The sequence below is a fragment of the Puma concolor genome, chromosome E4 (assembly GCF_028749965.1).
Source record: "Puma concolor isolate L17-30 chromosome E4, mPumCon1.1.hap2, whole genome shotgun sequence".
In the NCBI taxonomy this organism is placed as follows: Eukaryota; Metazoa; Chordata; class Mammalia; order Carnivora; family Felidae; genus Puma; species Puma concolor.
The window spans coordinates 71291920-71311802 of record NC_141683.1 but is presented as its reverse complement, the minus strand read 5'-3'; the positions used below and the strand labels follow the sequence as shown (position 1 = coordinate 71311802).

The 19883-nt window shown below is 39.0% G+C and overlaps 1 protein-coding gene and 1 pseudogene across 1 annotated transcript in view; one reads left to right on the top strand and one right to left on the bottom strand.

Annotated features, from left to right (window-relative positions):
* LOC147572820 (ankyrin repeat domain-containing protein 26-like) overlaps nt 1–19883 on the top strand; it is a 188005-nt gene that overhangs the window by 128730 nt on the left and 39392 nt on the right. The window contains exons 26-29 of the mRNA XM_086693475.1: nt 12179–12392; nt 14220–14397; nt 14629–14766; nt 16930–17076. Of these exons, the coding sequence (XP_086549601.1) occupies nt 12179–12392; nt 14220–14397; nt 14629–14766; nt 16930–17076 (677 nt within the window). The remainder of the gene's footprint in view (nt 1–12178; nt 12393–14219; nt 14398–14628; nt 14767–16929; nt 17077–19883) is intronic.
* Nucleotides 5589–8240, bottom strand: LOC147572821 (endoplasmic reticulum disulfide reductase DNAJC10-like; annotated as a pseudogene).

Below are 19883 nucleotides of genomic sequence, written 5' to 3'. Positions count from 1 at the left end.
ATATACTGCCGCATTGGATTTGCTAGTATCTTGTTAAGAATTTTGGCATCCATGCATATCAGGAATATTGGCCTGTCATTCTCCTTTTTAATGGGGTCTCTATCTGTGTTGGGAATCAAGGTAATGCTAGCCTCATAGAAAGAGTCCGGAAGCTTTTCTTCCATTTCTTTGTTCAACAGCTGGAAAAGAATCGGTATTAACTTTGCTTTAAATGTCTTGTAGAATTCCCGTGGGAAGACTTCTGGCCCAGGACTCATATTTGTTGGGAGATTTTTGATAACTGATTGAATTTCTTCGCCGGTTATGGGTCTCTTCAAATTTTCTATTTCTTCCCATTTGAGTTTGGGTAATGTGTGGTTGTCTAGGTATGTGTCCATTTCTTCCGGGTTGTCCAGTTTGTTGGCATATACATTTTCGTAGTATTCTCTAATACTTGTATTTCTGTGGTGTTGATTGAGACCTCTCCTTTTTCATTCATGATTTTATCTATTTGGATTCTCTTTTCTTTTTGAGAAGCTGGCTAGGGGGTTATCAAGTTTATGTATTCTTTTTAAAAAAAACAGCTCTTAGATTCATTGATCTGTTCTACTATTTTTTTTGTTTGTTTGTTTGTTTTTAAGGGTTTTTCTTTTGGATTCTATAGTGTTTATTTCTGCTCTAATCTTTATTATTTCTTCTAATGGTTGTAGGGTTTCTTTGCTGTTCTTTTTCTAGTTTCTTTAGGTGTGAGCTTCGATTTTGTATTTCGGATTGTTCTTATTTCTTGAGAAAGGCCTGGATGGCGATATGTTTTCCTTTTAGGGCTGCCTTTGCTGCATCCCGAAGGGGTTGGACTGTCATGTTTTCATTTTCATTTGCCTGCATGTATGTTTTTAATTTTTTCTTTCATCGTCTGGTTGACCCATTCTTTCTCCAGTAGGATGTTCTTCAACCTCCATGCATTTAGAGGCTTCCCAAACTTTTTCTTTTGTTTGATTTCAAGTTTCATAGTGTTGTGATCTGAAAATACGCATGGAATGATCTCTGTTCTTTTATATTTATGGAGGGCTGTTTTGTGACCCACTGTGTGATCTGTTTTGGAGAATGTTCCACGTGCACTCGAGAAGAATGTGTATTCTGCTGCTGTTGGATGAAAAGTTCTGAATAGATCTGTCAAAAACATCTGGTCCAGCGTATCATTCAGGGCCTTTGTTTCTTTACCGATTTTGTGCCTAGGTGATCTGTCCATTGTTGTTAGGGAGTATTTAAGTCACCTACACTCTCCATATGATTATCAATAAGAATGCTTTCGTTTGTGATTAGTCTATGTATATATTTGGGGGCTCTCAAGTTGGGGGCACCAACATTTACAACTGGTAGCTCTTCTTGATGGATAGATCCCTTAATTATGATATAATGCCCTTCTCCATCTCTTGTTAGAGTCTTTGGTTTAAAATCTCATTTGTCTGATCTAAGTATGGCTACCCCAGCTTTCTTTTGACTTCCAGTACCATAATACATGGTACTCTATCCCCTAACCTTCAATAAAATGGTGTCCTCCTGTCTCAAATAAGTCTCTTGTAGACAGCATATAGATGGATATTGTTTTTTTTTTTTTAATCCATTCAGATACGCTATGTGTTTTGATAAGGGCATTTAGTCCCTTCACATTCAGAGTGATTATTTAAAGATACGGATGTCATGTCATTGTGTTGTCTGGAGCTTTCATGCTGGTGGTGATGTTTCTGGTCCTTTGTAGCCTTGACAACATTCCACTCACAGAGTCTCCTTAGGATCTCCTGCAGGGCTGGTTTAGTGGTCATGAGCTCTTGTAGTTTTTGGTTTTCTGGGAAAGCCTATCTCTCCTTCTATTCTGAATGACATCGTTGCTGGAGAAAGGATTCTTAGCAGCATATTTTCCTATTCAACACATGGACTTTTTCCTACCATCGCCTCCTGGCCTGCCAAGTTTCAGCGGGCAGGTCTGCTACTACCCATATGTGTCTACCCTTGTAGGTTAAGGCCCGTTTGTCCCTTGCTGCTTTCAGAATTCTCTTTTCTCTTTGTATCTTGCCACTTTCACTATGATATGCTGTGGAGATGACCTATTCTTGTTGAATCTGAAGGGAGTTGTCTGTGCCTTCTGGATTTGGATGTCTGCTTCCTTCTCCAGATTAGGGAAGTTCTCACCTATAATTTGTTCAAGTAAACCATCTTCCCTTTTCTCTCTCTCTCTCTCTCTCTCTCTCTCTCTCTCTCTGTCTCTCTCTTATGCTGGAACTCTTATGATCCGGATAAATATTACATTTCATCGAATCACTTAGTTTTCTAATACTCCCCTCATGGTCTAATATTTTCTTATCACCCTTTTTCTTGGCTTCGTCATTTTCCATACTTTCATCTTCTATGTCACTTATTCCCCCTCTGTTTCCTCCATCTTTGCTGTTACTGCATCTAGTTTATTTTGCATCTTATTTACAGTATTTATTAATTGCTATGACTATGTCTTAGTTCCTTGATCCCTGCAGCAATAGATTCTCTGCTGTCTTCCATGCTTTTTTGTAAGCTCAGCTGTTAATCTTACAACTGTTATTCTAAATTCTTGAACCGATATATTGTTTATATCTGTTTTGAGCAATTCTCTAGCTCTCATTTCTTCCTGGAGTTTCTTTTGAGGAGAATTCTTCCATTTCATCAGTGTTCAATACTTTATGTGTGTTCCTAGTTGTCATGTGTCCTGCACCTGTGAGCACTACTATTTTAAAAAGGGGTCATATACTATCCAGGGCCTGGCCCTTCAACAGGTATCTTTGGAGTGTGTTTCATGCTCTCTGTTGTGACTCTGGTTGCTTTATTTCCCTACTCATATTGTTGGGTTGGCCATTCCAGCAGGTGTGCTTAGATTTGTTCATAATGTAACCTTGGAAAAGAATTTAAACAGTGGGGGGGTGATGGAAGATGCCTTATCTCAAACAAAGTGAGAAATGACAGGGGCAAAGGAAAAGAGAAGAAGACAAAAAATTGACCAGGTAGAGAATCAGAGAAACTATACAACTTAATCCAGGCAGTGAAGAGAGAGAGAGAGAGAGAGAGAGAGAGAGAGAGAGAGAGAGAGAGAAAGGAAAATAAGAAGGAGATACAGAAGGTGCAGAAAGAATAGATTAAAAATCTCCATGACCTGGCAAGTTGTCCCCATGGCCCCCTGGAGATGTTTGTGACACGCTGTAGCCCAGATTCCTAGATTTCCACATCTTCTTGCCTCACTACTGTGTTTGAGGGATGTGGTCACTTCAGGTTCCCCTACTTCTCTGCCATGTTGACACACCCCCCTCTTCAATGTAGTGTTAGACTTGATTTGTGGATGGTTTCTTCAGAAATTGTGCTCCCATGCTTATGACAGAATTTTATTTCTTGTAGTATCTTTGTCTAGTTTTGGTTTCAGGTAATGCTAGCCTTATAGAATGAGGTGAGAATTATTTCTCCTCTCCATTTTTGGGAGAGACTTTGTGTAGAATAGATAACATTTCTTCCTAAAATGTTGGATGAATTTACTAGTGTAGCCACTTGGCCCTGGAATTGTTTTCTGTGGAAAGATCTTTATCTAAGACTTTTGTTTATTTTATACATATAGAGTTAGTTAGTTTATCTGTTCTTTTTTCCTTTATTTTATTTTATTTTTTTTATTTCATTTCATTTCACTTCATTTCATTTCACTTCATTTCACTTCATTTCATTTCATTTCATTTCACTTCATTTCATTTCAGTAATCTTTACACCCAACATGGGGCTTGAACACACAATCCAGAGATCAAGAGTCACATGTTCTACCAACTGAGCCAGCCAGGCACCCTTCACTCTTGATTGAGCTTTGATAATTTCTGTCTTTCACGGAATTTACCCACTGCATCTGAGTTGTCAAATTAATTATATAAAGTTCATAATATTACTTTGTTATTTTTTTAGTCTGTGAATTTCCAGTAATGTTAGTTACATTACTAATTTCTGATATATTGTTAATACTTCCGTTGTTTCTCTTCATTTTGGGATCAGTCTTGGTAGAAATTTATCCTTTTTTCACCTCCTGAAAACATTTGGTTTCATTGATTATTCTCTATCGTTTTTCTGCATTCTTTCATGTGATTTTTATCTTTATTAGTTCCTTTCTTCTGCTTGGTTTGGGTTTAATTTGTTTTCCTTTTCTAGTTTCAAAAGGTGGAACCCAATGTCATAGATTTCAGACCTTTCTTCTTCCTCATCCTCTTCAGCCTCTTCTTCTTTTTCCTCTCCTTCTTCTTCCTCTCCTTCTTCCTTCTCCTCCCTCCTACTCCTCCTCTCCTCCTCCTCCTTCTCCTCCTCCTCCTCCCCCTCCCCTTCTTCTTTTCTTCTTCTTCTTCTTCTTCTTCTTCTTCTTCTCCCTTTCCCACTCTGTCTCCCTCTCCCTCTCCTCCTTCTCTCCACTTCCCCTTCTTCTTTCCTCCTCCTCCTCTTCTTCTCTTCTTCTCCTTCTCCTTCCTCTTCTTCGTCTTCTTCTTCTGCTCCCTTTCTCTCTCCATCTCCCTGTCCTCCTTCCCTCCTCTTCCTCCTTCCTCTTCCTCTTCTGTTTTATTCTGCCTCCTATTTCCTCCTCCTCCTCCTCTTCTTCTGCTCCTCCTCCTTCCCTCCTCGTTCTCCTTGTTCTTCTTCTCTCTTCTTCTTCTTCTTCTTCTTCTTCTTCTTCTTCTTCTCCCTTTCCCTCTCCATCTCCCTGTCCTCCTTCCCTCCTCTTCCTCCTTCCTCCTCCTCCTCTGTCTTCTTGCACCTCCTCTATGCTCCTCCTCCTCCTCCTCTTCTTCTGCTCCCCCTCCTTCCCTCCTCGTTCTTCTTCTTCTTCTTCTTCTTCTTCTTCTTCTTCTTCTTCTTCTAGATACTGTAGAAATCTATTGGCAGTTTTTTATCAAAATTTTTCTCAATTGTGAAAAATTAAAATCAGTTCTTCAACCTTTAGAAAGAAAAAAAAAGAAAATCTCTTTATTATAATACACCATGAAAATAGGCTATCTGCTTGCCACATTGTGTGTGTGTGTGGGGGGGGTGTGGTTTTTTTTAATTACACTATGGCCACAATCCATTTCACACAATTTTTCAGACAGGTAAATAAATACCTAATTATTTCCTTTCAGGCCAGCCACAAAACTTTAAGGAATAGACCCTAGACATGTATGTACTTGACAGAGCAGGCTCCTGGTTGAGCCAGGCAGTTTTAGTATCATTTCCAGGGGTCAGCAATCTATGGCCCGTGGACTGAATGTGGCTTGGCTTGTTTGTGTATGGCCCTGAGGTAAGAAAAGTTTTAGATTTTTTAAAGGGTTGTAAACAAAGCAAAAACAAAGTACTGTGTGACAAAAGTATATGGTCTACAAAGGTTAAAATATTTACAGTTTGACCTTTTACAGAAAAAGCTTGCAGTCCCTTCATTTATACCAATGTTGTACAGAATTCAGACGGTGCAATTACAATTCCGAGATAATGTTGCTTTATTGTGACCCAGAATGTAGCAACATCCTACAAAGATGTTCCTCTGATGTCATGGGTTACAATTCCTTTTCTCTTTTTTCTTCATCTTCACATCATTAAAATTCATCCTCATCTCTCTCTCCATGAGTGTGGAGATTTTTTAATTTTTCATTTAGTAAGGCAGCGATTGCTTTTGCATCTCTGGCATCTATTTGCTCTCCCCAAATGTTTCTCTTTGCTTTTTCATAGGGATAACATTTAACAGTCGGATAGGCTCTGATGCCAGCTTTCTGGCATGTCTGAGCCGAAGCCTGACAGTCTATTTTTCCAGCTTTCACTTTTCCTTTCATCGTCTTAGCCAAGAGCTTAAACTCTGGAGCAAAATTTTGGCAAGGTCCACACCAAGGAGCATAGAATTCAATCACCCGGTGATTTTTCCCTTGTATAACTTTTTCATCGAAAGTCTGAGTCATCAGATTTGTGGATGCTTGAGGTCGAAATCCCGTGCCCCAAATCTCTCTTCTAGCCATTGTAACTGTGATACTGAAAAGCTTTATTTGGTTTTGGGGGGGGGGGGGAATCTTATCTCAGGGTATCTCTGAACATTTTCTTGGGCACAAAAAGAATGTTACTTTTGGCAGTCTATAGTGCCCACAGTAACTGTCCAGTTAGTGTCCAGGCCATTCTTTTCCATTCTGGCATTAGGACTTGACATGGATGACACCATGGGAGTAGAAGTCAACCATCCAGACTTCATCATAGTTTCTTTGTTTAGCTAGTTCATTGAAAGTGGTGGGTGTCAGGGAGGTCGCTGAAGGTTCCTAAGATCCTCTATGAATTCCAAGATCTGTTGTTCAGCAGAGTGATGTCCTTCTTATTCATGAACCTCGGATTGGTTGAATACAACTGTTGTTGGATCCGCCTGAATGTTATACGTGTTACAGGGTCTCTCGTGAACCGTACCATCTAGTGTACCAAACTGAAGCTGACCACGCAGATGCTTTGATGCTTTTTGTAACTCTGGCAATAAAGCTTGACATGGTGGACACCATGGCACAAACAAATCAACAAGCCATGGTTCCTGTCATCAGCAGGAACATTTTCAGGTCCAAGTGTGGCAACGTGAGAATTACCACTTTCTTTGGCAAAGGCTAGTATATCATATAGAATCTTCTTTCCATGATGAATTTCATATTCTTTGGTTCCTTGTCCTTTAAATACTGCTAGACATGGCTGAAATACAGAGAGATTACTACAGATGTCTGGTGCAGAGGGACAGTCAGCCTTGCCAACTTGAATTGTTCACTTTTGAGTAGAGTTTTTAGTTCCCTCAACTCAAGATCATTTGGATTTTCATGTTTTCCAAAACTAAACGATAAGAGCCACAGATGATGAGCCAATCGATCTGTTAGTGTATTTGCCAAAAGTAGCTCAAAATCTGGAAGACTATGCGTGATTTCCAAATACATTTCGAGCATCCAATGAATTAAGGAACAAAACGCTGCTTTTCTCTCTGTTATTTAATGTGGCGCCAGAGGAAAACAGGCAGTAGTACTTGTGATAATATCCAGACTTTTACAAAGTTTGTCCTGGGTGGCACAGTCCATCCATCCTACATTAGCCAGACCATCCAACATGCCCCTGAGCCTGAGTCGTGTCTATGAAGTTAAACAATCTCCTCCTTTGCAACAAAAAGTGATCAGCTGGCCAATACCAGCAGCAAAAGCAGTTTCTATGGAGTGAACACAATTTCCTGTCCATAATTCCATCACTGGGTTTCTAACGTGCTGCATGGCGAAACTCACCAAACTTTCCTTTGATCTGTCCCCGTGATATTTCACTGTGGCCGTTCCAGACCTAAAAAGGAAGAGGCTGGGAGATCCATTGACTGCTTTCATTTGGCAAAACATTCTATCATCACCACAGTTAACAGCACCAATTCAAAGTAATCCATCTACTTCTTTAACACAGTCTCTCCATGTGGGAGCTAATTCATGGCAGTGTGAACATCCTGGGGAGTAAAAGTTCACAAACCACAGTTCTCCAGAATGAACAGCAGCATCCACTTCTCTTCTATTCAATGTCATGCTTTCAAGATCATCATCATAAATACCAAAATCATAACGATCATAATCCCAGCTTTCATACAGGCCACCTTCTGGATCAAGTGCAAATCCCTTTTCTCCGTATTAGTCATACTTTTCCCACAGATCTTCATCTTTGAGTACTTCATATGCTCTATTTATTTTTGAAAATCACTCTGAACGTTAGGATTATTCATTTGGTTGGTTGGTTGGTTATTTATTTATTTATTTATTTATTTATTTAGTGTTTATTTACTTTTGAGAGAGACAGAGACGGAATGCAAGTGGGTTAGGGGCAGAGAGTGTGGGAGACACAGAGTCCAAAGCAGGCCCCTGGTCTGAGCCATCAGCACAGAGCCCGACGCGGGGCTCTAACCCACGACCTGTGAGATCATGACCCGAGCAAGCGGAAGTTGGACGCTCAACTGACTGAGCCACCCAGGCGCCCTGGGTTATTCGTTTTGTTTTTTTTGTTTGTGTGTTTGTTTTTTATCAGATTGTAGCTTCAATGCCAACTTCGTGAAAGCTTGTCTGATCTCTCTACTGTTTGCAGTCCTGGATACTCCAAGTAAACTGTAAAAATCCTGATCTGTTCCCACGAAAATGGCCATATACACTATTAGGAAACAGAATGACCGATTTCAGGTCCCGGAGGTAGTCATTTTCGTTGAAGCAGACTCCCATTCTTTCTCTGATACAAGTTCTGATGAAAGTGAACATTCAGATATACAGCTGGTACCAACTGAGAGAATATGCAGGTTTGAGAACTTGTGTTCACGTTACTCCAAGAGCGAATCAAGCACCATGAAATTTTCTCCCAAAATGTCAATCTGTGTAGGCTCAGTAATCTCCACTTCCTCAGATCACAAAAGATATCAAAATACTTTGAGGAATCTAACCTTCTTAACATTCTGTTTCTCCTTTCTTCCTTGAATCCTAAGTGTCTAAATCTTCTCCTTACCTGCGAATGGTCTCTGGCTCATTTCTAACTCCTTGTCATGCAACCAAAACATACGTTTGTAAAGTATAGCGGTGGAGAGTAACAAATATTCAGACTAAAATAAGCAACCAGAGGAAAATCGAGAACACATTGTCCAATACCACCATGGGACAAGTGGTTCTCCTAGGGGTACTTCTCAGCGTGGGTGTGGTGGACTTGATCTGCGCCAAGCGTCAGGGCCAGGTAGAAACTGCCGGTAAACGCAATAGGAAGGATTTCTGGCTGCCATCAGCCCAGAATAGGATGTGGGGAGAGGGGAAGGATGGGGACATCCCATGAGAGAGACTGCTGGCATATGAAGTCTCCGGCAAGACTAGGGTGAAAAGAGCCTGAGTAACTGAGGCTTAAGTGTGAGAAAGGGTCGCAAGAAGCTGGGAAGCGAAGTCGGAAGAAGGGTGATGATGTAGGTAGTGAGAAAAAGATGGGGAGCTAGAACACAAAACCCATGGCAGGGGCGGAGAGGAAGGGAGGGGAGACAGGTGCAGAGGCATTGGGCTCTCCCTTCCAGAAGGACCATGCCTCTGCCACCACCGCCGCCTCCCGCTCCAGCAGAACCCGGGCCCGGCCTATGCCCACCTCAGTGTAGGGGGGTCTCCTCCTACAGCTACTCCCCCACCTTCAATTCCCAGCATTGGCGGACCCCGCCCCCACCCACCCAAGTGCCTGCTGTGCGCTGTGAACAAAGCACCTGCTCTCCAGCCACTGCCAGGGTGGGGCGGGGCAGGGCAGGGTGCCTTGGGAAGCTGGGGGAGGAGCCACAAAGGCAGCAAGGAGCACCGCACTTCCCTCTTCCTTTTTAATGTATACATTCAGTGCTATCAGTCTTCATGTGAGTGCTACTAAAGCAGGACTCTACAAATTCTACTATGTTTTCATTTTCATTCAGTTCAGAATCCTTTCTAATTTTTTTTTCTTTTTTCATTACTTCTTTGACCCAGGGGATATTTCGATGTGTTCTGTAGTTCACAAATAGTTGAGTATTTTCCAGAGATATTTTTGTGCTTGATTTCTGATTTGATTGCTTTGTGGTCAGGGAACACACTATTATGACTTCAGGCCTCTTGACTTCTTCCTTTTATTAAGATTTATTTTTGACCCAGAACATAGTCTTTTTTGGTAAGTGTTCCATAGATCCTTGAGAAGAATAGTGGCGGCCAAGTCTACTATGCCCTTGCTGATGTTGAGCGTGTTGAAATATCAGACTATAATTGTGAATTTGCCTATTTCTCTTTTCAGTTTTATCAATTTTTGCTTCATGTACTTTGAAGCTATTAACAGATACATGAACATTTAAGATTGCTCTTAATTGACCCTTTTATGATTATACAATGACCTGTTGTTTATTGCTGGTAATATTTTTTTTTTTTTTTTGCTTGAAACTGTTTTGTCTGCTATTCATAGAGCCACTCTAGCTCAGCCTTCTTTGGTCAAGTGTTAGTGTGGTATATCATATTCCTGTCTTTCGAACAAATTTCTGTCTTGACATTTAAAGTGCATTTTGTATAGGTGGCATACAGTTGAGTCTTCCTTTTTTATCCATTCTGACAGTCTGCGTTTTAGTTGAGGCTTTTAGACCGTTTTCATTTACAGTGATGTTTTTTTTTCAATATATGAAATTTATTGTCAAATTGGTTTCCATACAACACCCAGTGCTCATCCCAAAAGGTGCCCTCCTCAATACCCATCACCCACCCTCCCCTCCCTCCCACCCCCCCATTAACCCTCAGTTTGTTCTCAGTTTTTAAGAGTCTCTTATGCTTTGGCTCTCTCCCACTCTAACCTCTTTTTTTCTTTTTTCCTTCCCTTCCCCCGTGGGTTTATGTTAAGTTTCTCAGGATCCACATAAGACTGAAAACATATGGTATCTGTCTTTCTCTGTATGGCTTATTTCACTTAGCATCACACTCTCCAGTTCCATCCACGTTGCTACAAATGGCCATTTACTGTGATTTTTGAGATAGTTGATTTGAATATGTCATCATGCTGTTTGACTTGCATTTGTCCTATCTGCTCCTTGTTCCCGTTCTCTTCTTTTTCCGCTTTCTTTTAATCGAGTAATTTTTATGATTCAGTTTTATCCATTTATTTATTTATTCATGTATTCATTTATTCATGTATTCATTTATTCACCTATTTATTTAGGCTTCCTAGCTAGAACTTTTCAGTTTTGCTGCTTTAGTGGTTGGTTTAGGGTTTATAGTCTATGGCTTCAGCATCACAGTCTCCCTTCCAGTAATGTTATACCACATCGCATAGAGTTTAGGCAAATCACAAGAGTTGACTTCCATTTCTTCTTTCCTAGACAGATCCTTCCTGGGTCAGTGGGATTATAGTTTTCATGAAGTTTAGGAAGATTTGGGCCATTTTTTTCCTGCCACTTTCCCCTGCCTCTTTGGGCAATTGTGTATTTCCCACTTGAAGTTTTCTCCCAGGTTTCCAATGTTAAACTTCAGTCTTTTTTTGTGATGTCTAATATGTGTTTATTCCTACCCATCGTATTGTTCCTGGCTAACATAATTTACATCTCTGTAAGTGCTATTTGGTTTTTAAAACAATAGCTTCTATGCCTCTAGTTATCTTTCCATGCTTTGTTTTGGAGATATAGTTAAGTTACTTACAAACAGTTGGATCCTTTAGTCTTGCTCTTACGAATTATTGGATGAATCCAGAGTGGTGATCAGCCTAAGGCAAATTATGAGTTTTTCGATCTTAGCTAATGTGAATAGATACTGTCCCTCGTGCTGTGGGAGCACCAGGCAGTGTTTCCTCTACTCTTTTCAGAATTTTTTTCCCTTGATGACTTCCTTCCATGTATGCACTGGTTGTTCCTCTGCTGAATAGCCAAAGGGGACCCTGTGCAGATGCCCAGGGTTCTTTCTGTGCCCTGCTTTCTCCTCTCCTGGATGCTGACCTGTCATCTCTATCTGCCTTGACTTCACCAGACTCTCAGTTTTGCCACCACGACTCAAGGAGTCTGGTGAAATCTCCTTAAATAATTTATTTATCTTGTTTCGTAGCCTGAAAACTCTCTCAAGGCAGTGAGTTTGGGCCTGTGTTAGGCTAACGTGTTTTGTTTTCAGGGATCATTGTCCTCAATTGTCTGAAGTTCTGCATCTTGAAAATCATGTTAAAATTGTATTTTGTCTGTTTTGTTTTTGCTTGCTTCAGGTAGGAAGATCAATCAGTACGTGTTACCCCATCTTGGCCAGAAGCAGATTACAGTGAAACTTCGGCACATGCTCTAGACTGTCGAGAGTGCTTGTCTTCCTCCTTTGCTTAACTGTCTCCTGCTCATCCTTCATTCCTCAGTATATTTATCTCTTCCTCAGGGACATCTATCTTCCTTGGGCCCAATCTAGATCAAGTTATGATCACAGAACTCTGTCTTCTAATAGGAACTATCTGAATTTAGAATTACCATTTGAGTTGTCTTGCTCCTTCACTAGACTTTAAGCTAATCGATAGCCAGGGGTCTTCTCTATTGCAATTGTAGAGCTGAGTATAACATCTTCCATTGAAGGTATATATTTACTCAATGTGTGAATGAGTGAATTGAAGATGCACAGGCCTGTATATGCAAAAAGTACTCATCTATTTTATTTCTGTTTCTTCTCTGATGCAGATTCTGCTGGCGTCTTGAAAATCCAAGATATACGTGTTTCCTATGAGAAATTAAGGAAACTTAACAAAAATCACTGTAAACTTCTTATGGGAAAAATGACAAAAATGGACAAAATGGTTAGTGCACTACAAAACGAGCTACAGGAAGCCAAAGACATGATATCATGGTTAGAACATCAAAAAGTAGAATGGGAACGTGAATTCTGCAGTTTGAGGTACAGCATCTTGGTTTTAAGGAAATATTTCAACTGTTTCCTTTTATACTACAGATGTGTAGGGGCAGTTTTGTAATTGCTGACTTACCTTATGGGATTTTCCTGGAAAGAATACTTGTTTAGTGTTGTGAGGTGTGCGATTCTTGGCAATAACACAGCAAGTTCTTAACAGTGAATACTTCTAATACTTTAATGTATATTCCAAATCACAATTTTAATGGCCATATGAAAGTCCACCATAGTCCAAGAAACATCATTATTTAAGAGATTGAATTCTGCTTGTTTTTCATCTTTCAGTATTTTAATTGATGCTGTCAGGAATGTCTTTTATATAAATCTGTTTCTACATGTCTGGTTACTTGCTTGGAGTCAATTCTTCAATATAATGTAATCTGGTTAAAGTATAAAAATTTTTAAAAAGATCTTTGATCCATATTTTTAAATTGTTCTCAGGAAAGTTTATATTACTTTCTGTACCTACCAACAGAGTATAAAATGGTCATTTTTCTCAAGACAGTAAAATTCGCCAAAATTGATTCCGTTTGCTTCTTAACATGCAGGTGTTAAAAGGTAAAGTGGGGGTGCCTGGGTGGCTCAGCTGGTTAAGCATCTGGCTTCGGCTCAGGTGATGATCTCGTGAGTTTGAGCCTTGCTTTGGGTGGGCTCGAGCCCTGCTTTGGGTGAGCACGAGCCCCACTTCGGATGAGCTCCTCTTCTCTCACTCTGTCTCTCCCTCTCTGTCTGCCCCTCGTGGGATTCTGTCTCTCTTTCCCTCTCTCCACCCTCACTCACTTGTGTCATCTCTCTCTCAATAAAAAATTTAAACAAAGTAAAATGGGGGCGCCTGAGTGGCTCAGTCAGTCAAGCGTCCGACTTTGGCTCAGGTCATGATCTCAGGGTTCGTGAGTTCGAGCCCCACATCGAGCTGTGTGTTGTCAGTGCAGAGCCCACTTCAGATTTTCTGCCTCCCTCTCTCTCTCTCTCTGCCCCCCCTTTGTATGCATGGGCTCTCCCTTTCTCTCTCAAAAATGAATAAACATTAACAAAAAAGTAATACGGAAAGTGGTTACTGAGAAGTTTTTTCAGCATCTCTGTCATAGGTAGATAAAATTAATTCAAAAGTGTATGCTGAAAGGTCATATTACTCTTTATTGTTTACTTAATTAATACGTATCCTGTGTTGTTCTAGAAGGGATGTTTAAGTGATTCATAAAGTAGGTAATCATCAACAAGGTAAGTTGCAAGTGTTGTGGAAGAAGAAACAAAAGGTATAGGCAACAGATATTCGACTCGTCAGCGTAGTCTTGGATGACAGTAATCTGCACGTGTATGTTGTGTAAACAACATCCACAGGTGCTCTCTTTCACTGCACATCTTTTTGGAGGTACCTGTAAGGTTTTGTCAAGTGGAAATTTTATTTCCAGTGAATTGATACACTTGCTTATAAACAGCAACTTCTCTTTTTAATGAGAAACTGAATTATCTGTCCTATGGAGGAATAATTATACCTGTGGGAAAGGGGGTAATTTTCAACTCTAACTTTCCTGAATAATTTCAAACTTTCTTTCCTACAACATCTACCAGAGTTATTACTGACTAAAACTAACGAAGTTGCATAATGCTTTCTCCTGGCTTCTTTTCAACTGTATATATGGTTTGGAAGAGATTGAAGTGACAAATTAAAAACATGAGCCTTACAAGGAAAACAATTGGAGAACATAGAAATTTTTCATTTGGATAATAAGCCAACTTATGTGGAACCGTATCATAAAATGAACTTTTTATGTCTAACAAAACAAATTTTAAAAGAAGCACATGTAATTGCAGATGTACCTTAAAACAAGAAGAAGAAGAAGAAAGAAGAAATGCTGATATGTTATATGAAAATATTAGGGAAAAGTTAAGAAGAAAAGAAGAAGAATATAAGAAAGAAGTTGAAACAAAACAACAAGTTGAACTCGCTCTTAGAATGCTAAACACAGAATTGAAGGCCACAAAAAATCAGGTAAATCAGTTTTTGATAAAAACTGTATTTCCATTTATATTACATAGTGTAATATTATACATATATATTTTATAGTATCCCTTTGACTCAATATATATTATTTAGGTTTAAAATAAATTAAAACATGGGATTATGTTCTTTTGAACATTTTTTTTAAAGTTCTCCTCTTCAGCTTTTGACCTTCTTTTTTTAACGGTATGAGACCAGAATCATAATGAAATGTGTCTCCAGGTTGTAGAAGAGCACAGTGACACTCAGTGGCAACTTTCTCCAGAACAGAAGGCCAGAGTCTTACAAGATGGAAGCCTAAACAATCTCTTTTGCAAGCAAAAGGAGCTAGAAATGGCTCATAAGAAAACTAATTCTAAGGTATCTTCTTTAGTTATTTTGAAGTACATGTGTGTATGTATTTGTATACATTCTATTTTTTAGTTATTATTACTTTTTTCTCCGTGTGTGTGTGTGTATATATATACATATGTGTGTGTGTGTATATGTGTATATATATGTGTATATATATATATATATATATATATATATATATATATGTATGTACATATGAAACTGAACTCTGTTCATCATGGAAACTATAGAGGATTTTAAAAGCACATATATTTTGTGGAGGGTCATGGGGGACGGTGGCATTTTTGCTTCATTGGATAAAATAATATTCTTGATTAAATGCATTGTCTGCAACAACTAGTGACATTCATAATGTCCTCGTCCAAAGGAGAGGCTTTTATTACTTTCTGTAGGAATTGATGAGCTTTCCCTAATCTCAAAACTATTGCTACTAGCAACATGTGTTTTAGTTTTGAACAGTTACTTCACTGCCTTGATATATTAATAGTTTAGGTGAATACTTCCGCTAATGGACAGGAGGACAAGTGTAGCCAGTTCACTGATCATATTTTCGGTATCAAGTCTCCTACTTTTGAGAAAAGTAACACTTTTGCTTCAAGTAGCATCCTATTTCATTACAAGGAACTTTTGATAACAATGGTATGCTGTGGTATATACTTAATGATAATTTATTGATAGGTATTTTATTCCTAATAAAATAGCTGAGTGTATTTCCCCTCTTTTATATTTATTACTGTTTTCAACATGAAGAGGAAATGCAAGTTATTGCAGCAGTAAATAATCTCATGGTTTTCTAAGAGATGTATAAATTTCACCTTATTTCCTATGAGTATTTTGAAATACAAGACTTCTTTCGTACTTGTGTATTTACACTAGAGAAGTGGCAGCGGTTGGTGCAAGAGCACTAGTTGTGGAGTGAGAAGACCTGGGGAGAGTCCTGCAGCTCACCGTTTTAATCTCTCCACTCTAGAATTGTGATAACCAAATGAGTTCATTGATGTATGTAGAAGTGTTTCTATTATAGTACAGTGCCTACATTTTTCAGTTATCAATAGATATAATTCTTATAACTGACTATAGAAATGGTAGCAAAGTAGATATCTATGAAATATTCTCAGGAAAGAAGAATTTTAGGAAATTTAATCTGTCCGAGTATATGCAGAGCTAAGGATTTTACTGTGGGGTCGCTGTGTTCGATATCTACTGTAAAGTCAATTTTTAAGTATAGTCAGATTTATTAATCTATTATTTTAGGCCTTCTGGTTTGTTGTAAGTCAGAGAAAGGCTTTTCCAATTCTGAGATTCTGAACACTTTTCTCACAAATTCTTTTTTACTTTCATGCCTTCATTATCTTCAGTTAAAGTTCTGAACTTTTGGGAACTTATGCTTGTCTAAAATTTGAGATTTGGAGCCAACGTTATTTTTTTCCAGTTGGATATTCACTTACTGTAACCTTGCTTCCTTCCTTCCTTCCTTCCTTCCTTCCTTCCTCCTTCCTTCCTTCCTCTTTTCTTTCTTTTTCTTTCTTTCCTTCTTTCTTTTTTTCTTTCTTTCTTTCTTTTCATGTTTCTTTATTCATTAGAGAGAGAGAGAGAATGCAAGAAGGGGAGGGGCAGGGAGAGGGAGAGCGAGAATCCTGAGCAGGCTCCTGACTGTCAGCACAGAGCCTGATGCGAGGCTTGAACCCACAGAATGTGAGATCATTCCCTGAGCCAAAATCAAGGGTCAGACAGTCAACCAACTGAACCACACTGGCACCCCCTGCAACCTTTTCATTGTTTAAACACAGATTATACTTTCATTTCCAAGAAAATCATGATACTGCCATTTTATTGAGTGCTATCTGAAAATGTGCTTGGTTTTTCTTAGCTTTCTGATAATCATGAGAAAACACAAGATCGGTTGCATAAAAACCACATGTTGCAGGATGAAATTGTCGTGCTAAGACTGGAAAGAGACACCATAAAATATCAGAACTGGGCAGGGAGATAACACCTTTTGTGTCTTTAACTGAATTCAGTGAACAGGAATGTGTATGTGTTACAAAAAGACGGTGAATTGATGTATGTGTTGATATTTCTCAAAGGACGTATGTGAGAGTTGTCTATTATTAACATAATTTAATAATAAGATGATTTAGAAAATCAGTAACAGAAATGTCTTATTAGGTAGTTGCGAGACAACTTCAACAAGAACTGGCTGATACTCTGAAGAAACAGTCTATGTCAGAGGCTTCCCCAGAGGTTACGTCATATCTTCCTCTGGAAGATGAAACACAGGATCTCAAGAAGAAATTAGCTCGAATCAGAAGTCAGGTATGTAGTAAGTGTAACCTGTCAACAGCTAACTTATAGCTGGTTAAATAATATAAAGTGTTTTAGGATACCAATTTCCATGGACCGCTTTCTTTGGTATTTTCATTATAATTAATTTATTATGATTTTAGTATCTTTACAATGCATTTATTTCATAAACTTCTGCCTCTCCTTCTCCTATTTGTGTTATACATTGTTTTCTTATAATACTTACTCTTAGGAAAGTTGAGGCTTTTGTATCCTTCCCCACAGAAATTGAGAGACTTTTTTCGTTCTTTCTTTAATTTAAAATTTTTGTGACAGTTTATTTATTTATTTTGAGAGAAAAAGAGTGAGAGAGAGTGTATGCATGCGTGTTAACACGGGAGGGGCAGAGAGAGGAGAGAGAGAGAATCCCAAGCAGGCTCCATGCTGTCAGTGTAGAGCCAGTGTGAGGCTCAGTCTCATGAACCATGAGATCATGACCTGAGCTGAAAGCAAGAATTGGACGCTTAACTGACGTAGCCACCCAGGTGTCCCAAGAGACTTTTGTCCCCTACTAAACAATGTTTTTTAATGATATCTCTATTACCATGATGAGGCAAGCTGGATCAAATCAGAAGATAATGTTTAATGGGATGTTTCAGATAATTGTCTTAGTTCTCATCTTCACTTTTGAGAAGAATGCATATTGATTTCAGGATGACTTGTACAGAAAGATCACTTAACAAACCACTTGAACTTCGGCATTTCCTTCATTTTCTTTGCCTTTTACACATATTGTCAAAGCACGGAAATATTCAGATCATGTATAGTATGGGCGCCCAAAAGCGAGAATTAAGAACATTCTCTGTGTCCTGCCATTGGGTTTTTTTTTTAAGCTATTTTGAGGTACAAAACACATACCATAAAAGTCACCCATTTGCCACGCACAGTTCACTGTCTCTGTGTACACTCATGCAACCATCACTGCCATCAAGTAGAATGTTTTCGTCACCCTGAAAGGAAACCCTTACCCGTTGCCCCCAGCCTCAGGCAACCACCAGTCTACTACTTGGTCTCTCAATGGAGTTGCCTCTTGTGAATATTTCATATAAATGGAGTCACACAACGTGTGGTCCCTTGGGACTAGCTAACTTTACTTAATGTTTTCTGGGTTCATCTGTGTTGGTTACAGCTTATATCAGTGCTTCATTTGTTTTTATTGTCAAACAGTACTCCATTGTGGGTTAAGGCCCTTGTTCATTCATCAGTTGATGGACCTTTGGGTTGTGTCCATTTCTTGCCTATTAATACTGCTGCTTATGAACATTTATGTAGTTCTTGTGTGGACACCCGTTTTTAATGTCTCTGCCATCAGATTTTATCCTCTGAGTTAATTGGGTTGATTTCACCATCTCTCAGCCGTTACGCATGCTGTCCTTACTGTCTTTCTAGTTTCTGTTCCTCTTGAGTAAACCTATGTTATTCAGACTTGGCTCACAGTCTCCTTTCCAATGAACTTTCTCTGACTGTTGTAACTCCCATTAGCTTTAACTCTCTTGACACTTGTCATCTAGCCTGTGCAGAACAATTTAGTCCTTTATTTGACATTGTTTTTATTTTTTTCATGACAGGTAATTTCGTCTTCCTAAGTATAAATTTAAGGGATAGTAATATTTGATACGTGTGATACTTATCCTTGTATAAATTGAAAATACTTTAACTTAACAGTTTTTCCGATAAAATTAAGTACTTTATACCGTATCAGTAAATTCTTCTTGGAAACATTGGTATAGCAAAGCTTTTATTCTAAATGTATGCTAAGAAATGAAATACTAAATTGAGGGGTGCCTGGCTGGCTCCAGTCTGATCAGAGTCTGCCTTTGGCTCAGGTCATGATCTCCATGTTCTTGAGATGGAGCCCTGCATTGGGCTTTCTGCTGTCAGCAGAGCCTAATTGGATCTGTTGTGTCCCTCACGTTCTGCGCCACTCAGTCTCGTGCTCTGTATCAAAAAATAAACGTTAAAAAATGTGTGTATATCTCTCTACACACACACAAAGACACACACACACGCTTATATAAGTAAAACTATTAATGAAAGCACTTAATCAAATAGAGGAGAAATGTTCAATCAAATGTTTAGGTTTTTTTTTTCCCTCTCACTATGAAAAAGCATGCTAAATTTGTCTTTCTTTCTTACACAGCCAGAACTGTGATTTATAGATTTGTATTACTTTACCAATGCAAATATCTGGGGACAGCTTTTCTGATATGCTTTTACCCCAAACCCTTAATCTCTTCATCAGAGTACATGCTAAAGCAGCCTAACGTAAAGAGTATGGACATGAAATGATTGAGGAACTTTAGTTTCGCAAGACTCATTTATTTCCATGTCAGTGGCTTTCCCTTGCCTCTGATGGTCATGTAAAGGATCTACTACTCAGTCAAGGAGGTGCTATTTGTACCGTAGTCTGTGAGCATTGTCCACTCAGTGGTATAGAGAGGAAGTAAGTTAAAAGGATTATAAGTGGAAAAAAGTACTGTTGGCTAGTGGCATTGGCAAAGTTTTTTGAAGTACTGAGGAAATATTCTGGGCCTCATGCTCCCCATTTGCTACCACTTGCGGTGGAATGAAGAATAACTTCAGTATAATTTGTATAGGGGAAAACTTGTATTGGCAGGCCACCTGCCTAAACTATCACATTGTATTGGAACACAAACTACAGCAACAGTAATCATGCTACATGCAGACACTTAGAGCTATGTGCCACGTACCCTTCTAAGTTGTTCATCTATTATTTCCTAATGTAATCTTCCCAACATCCCAATGGGGTAGATACTATT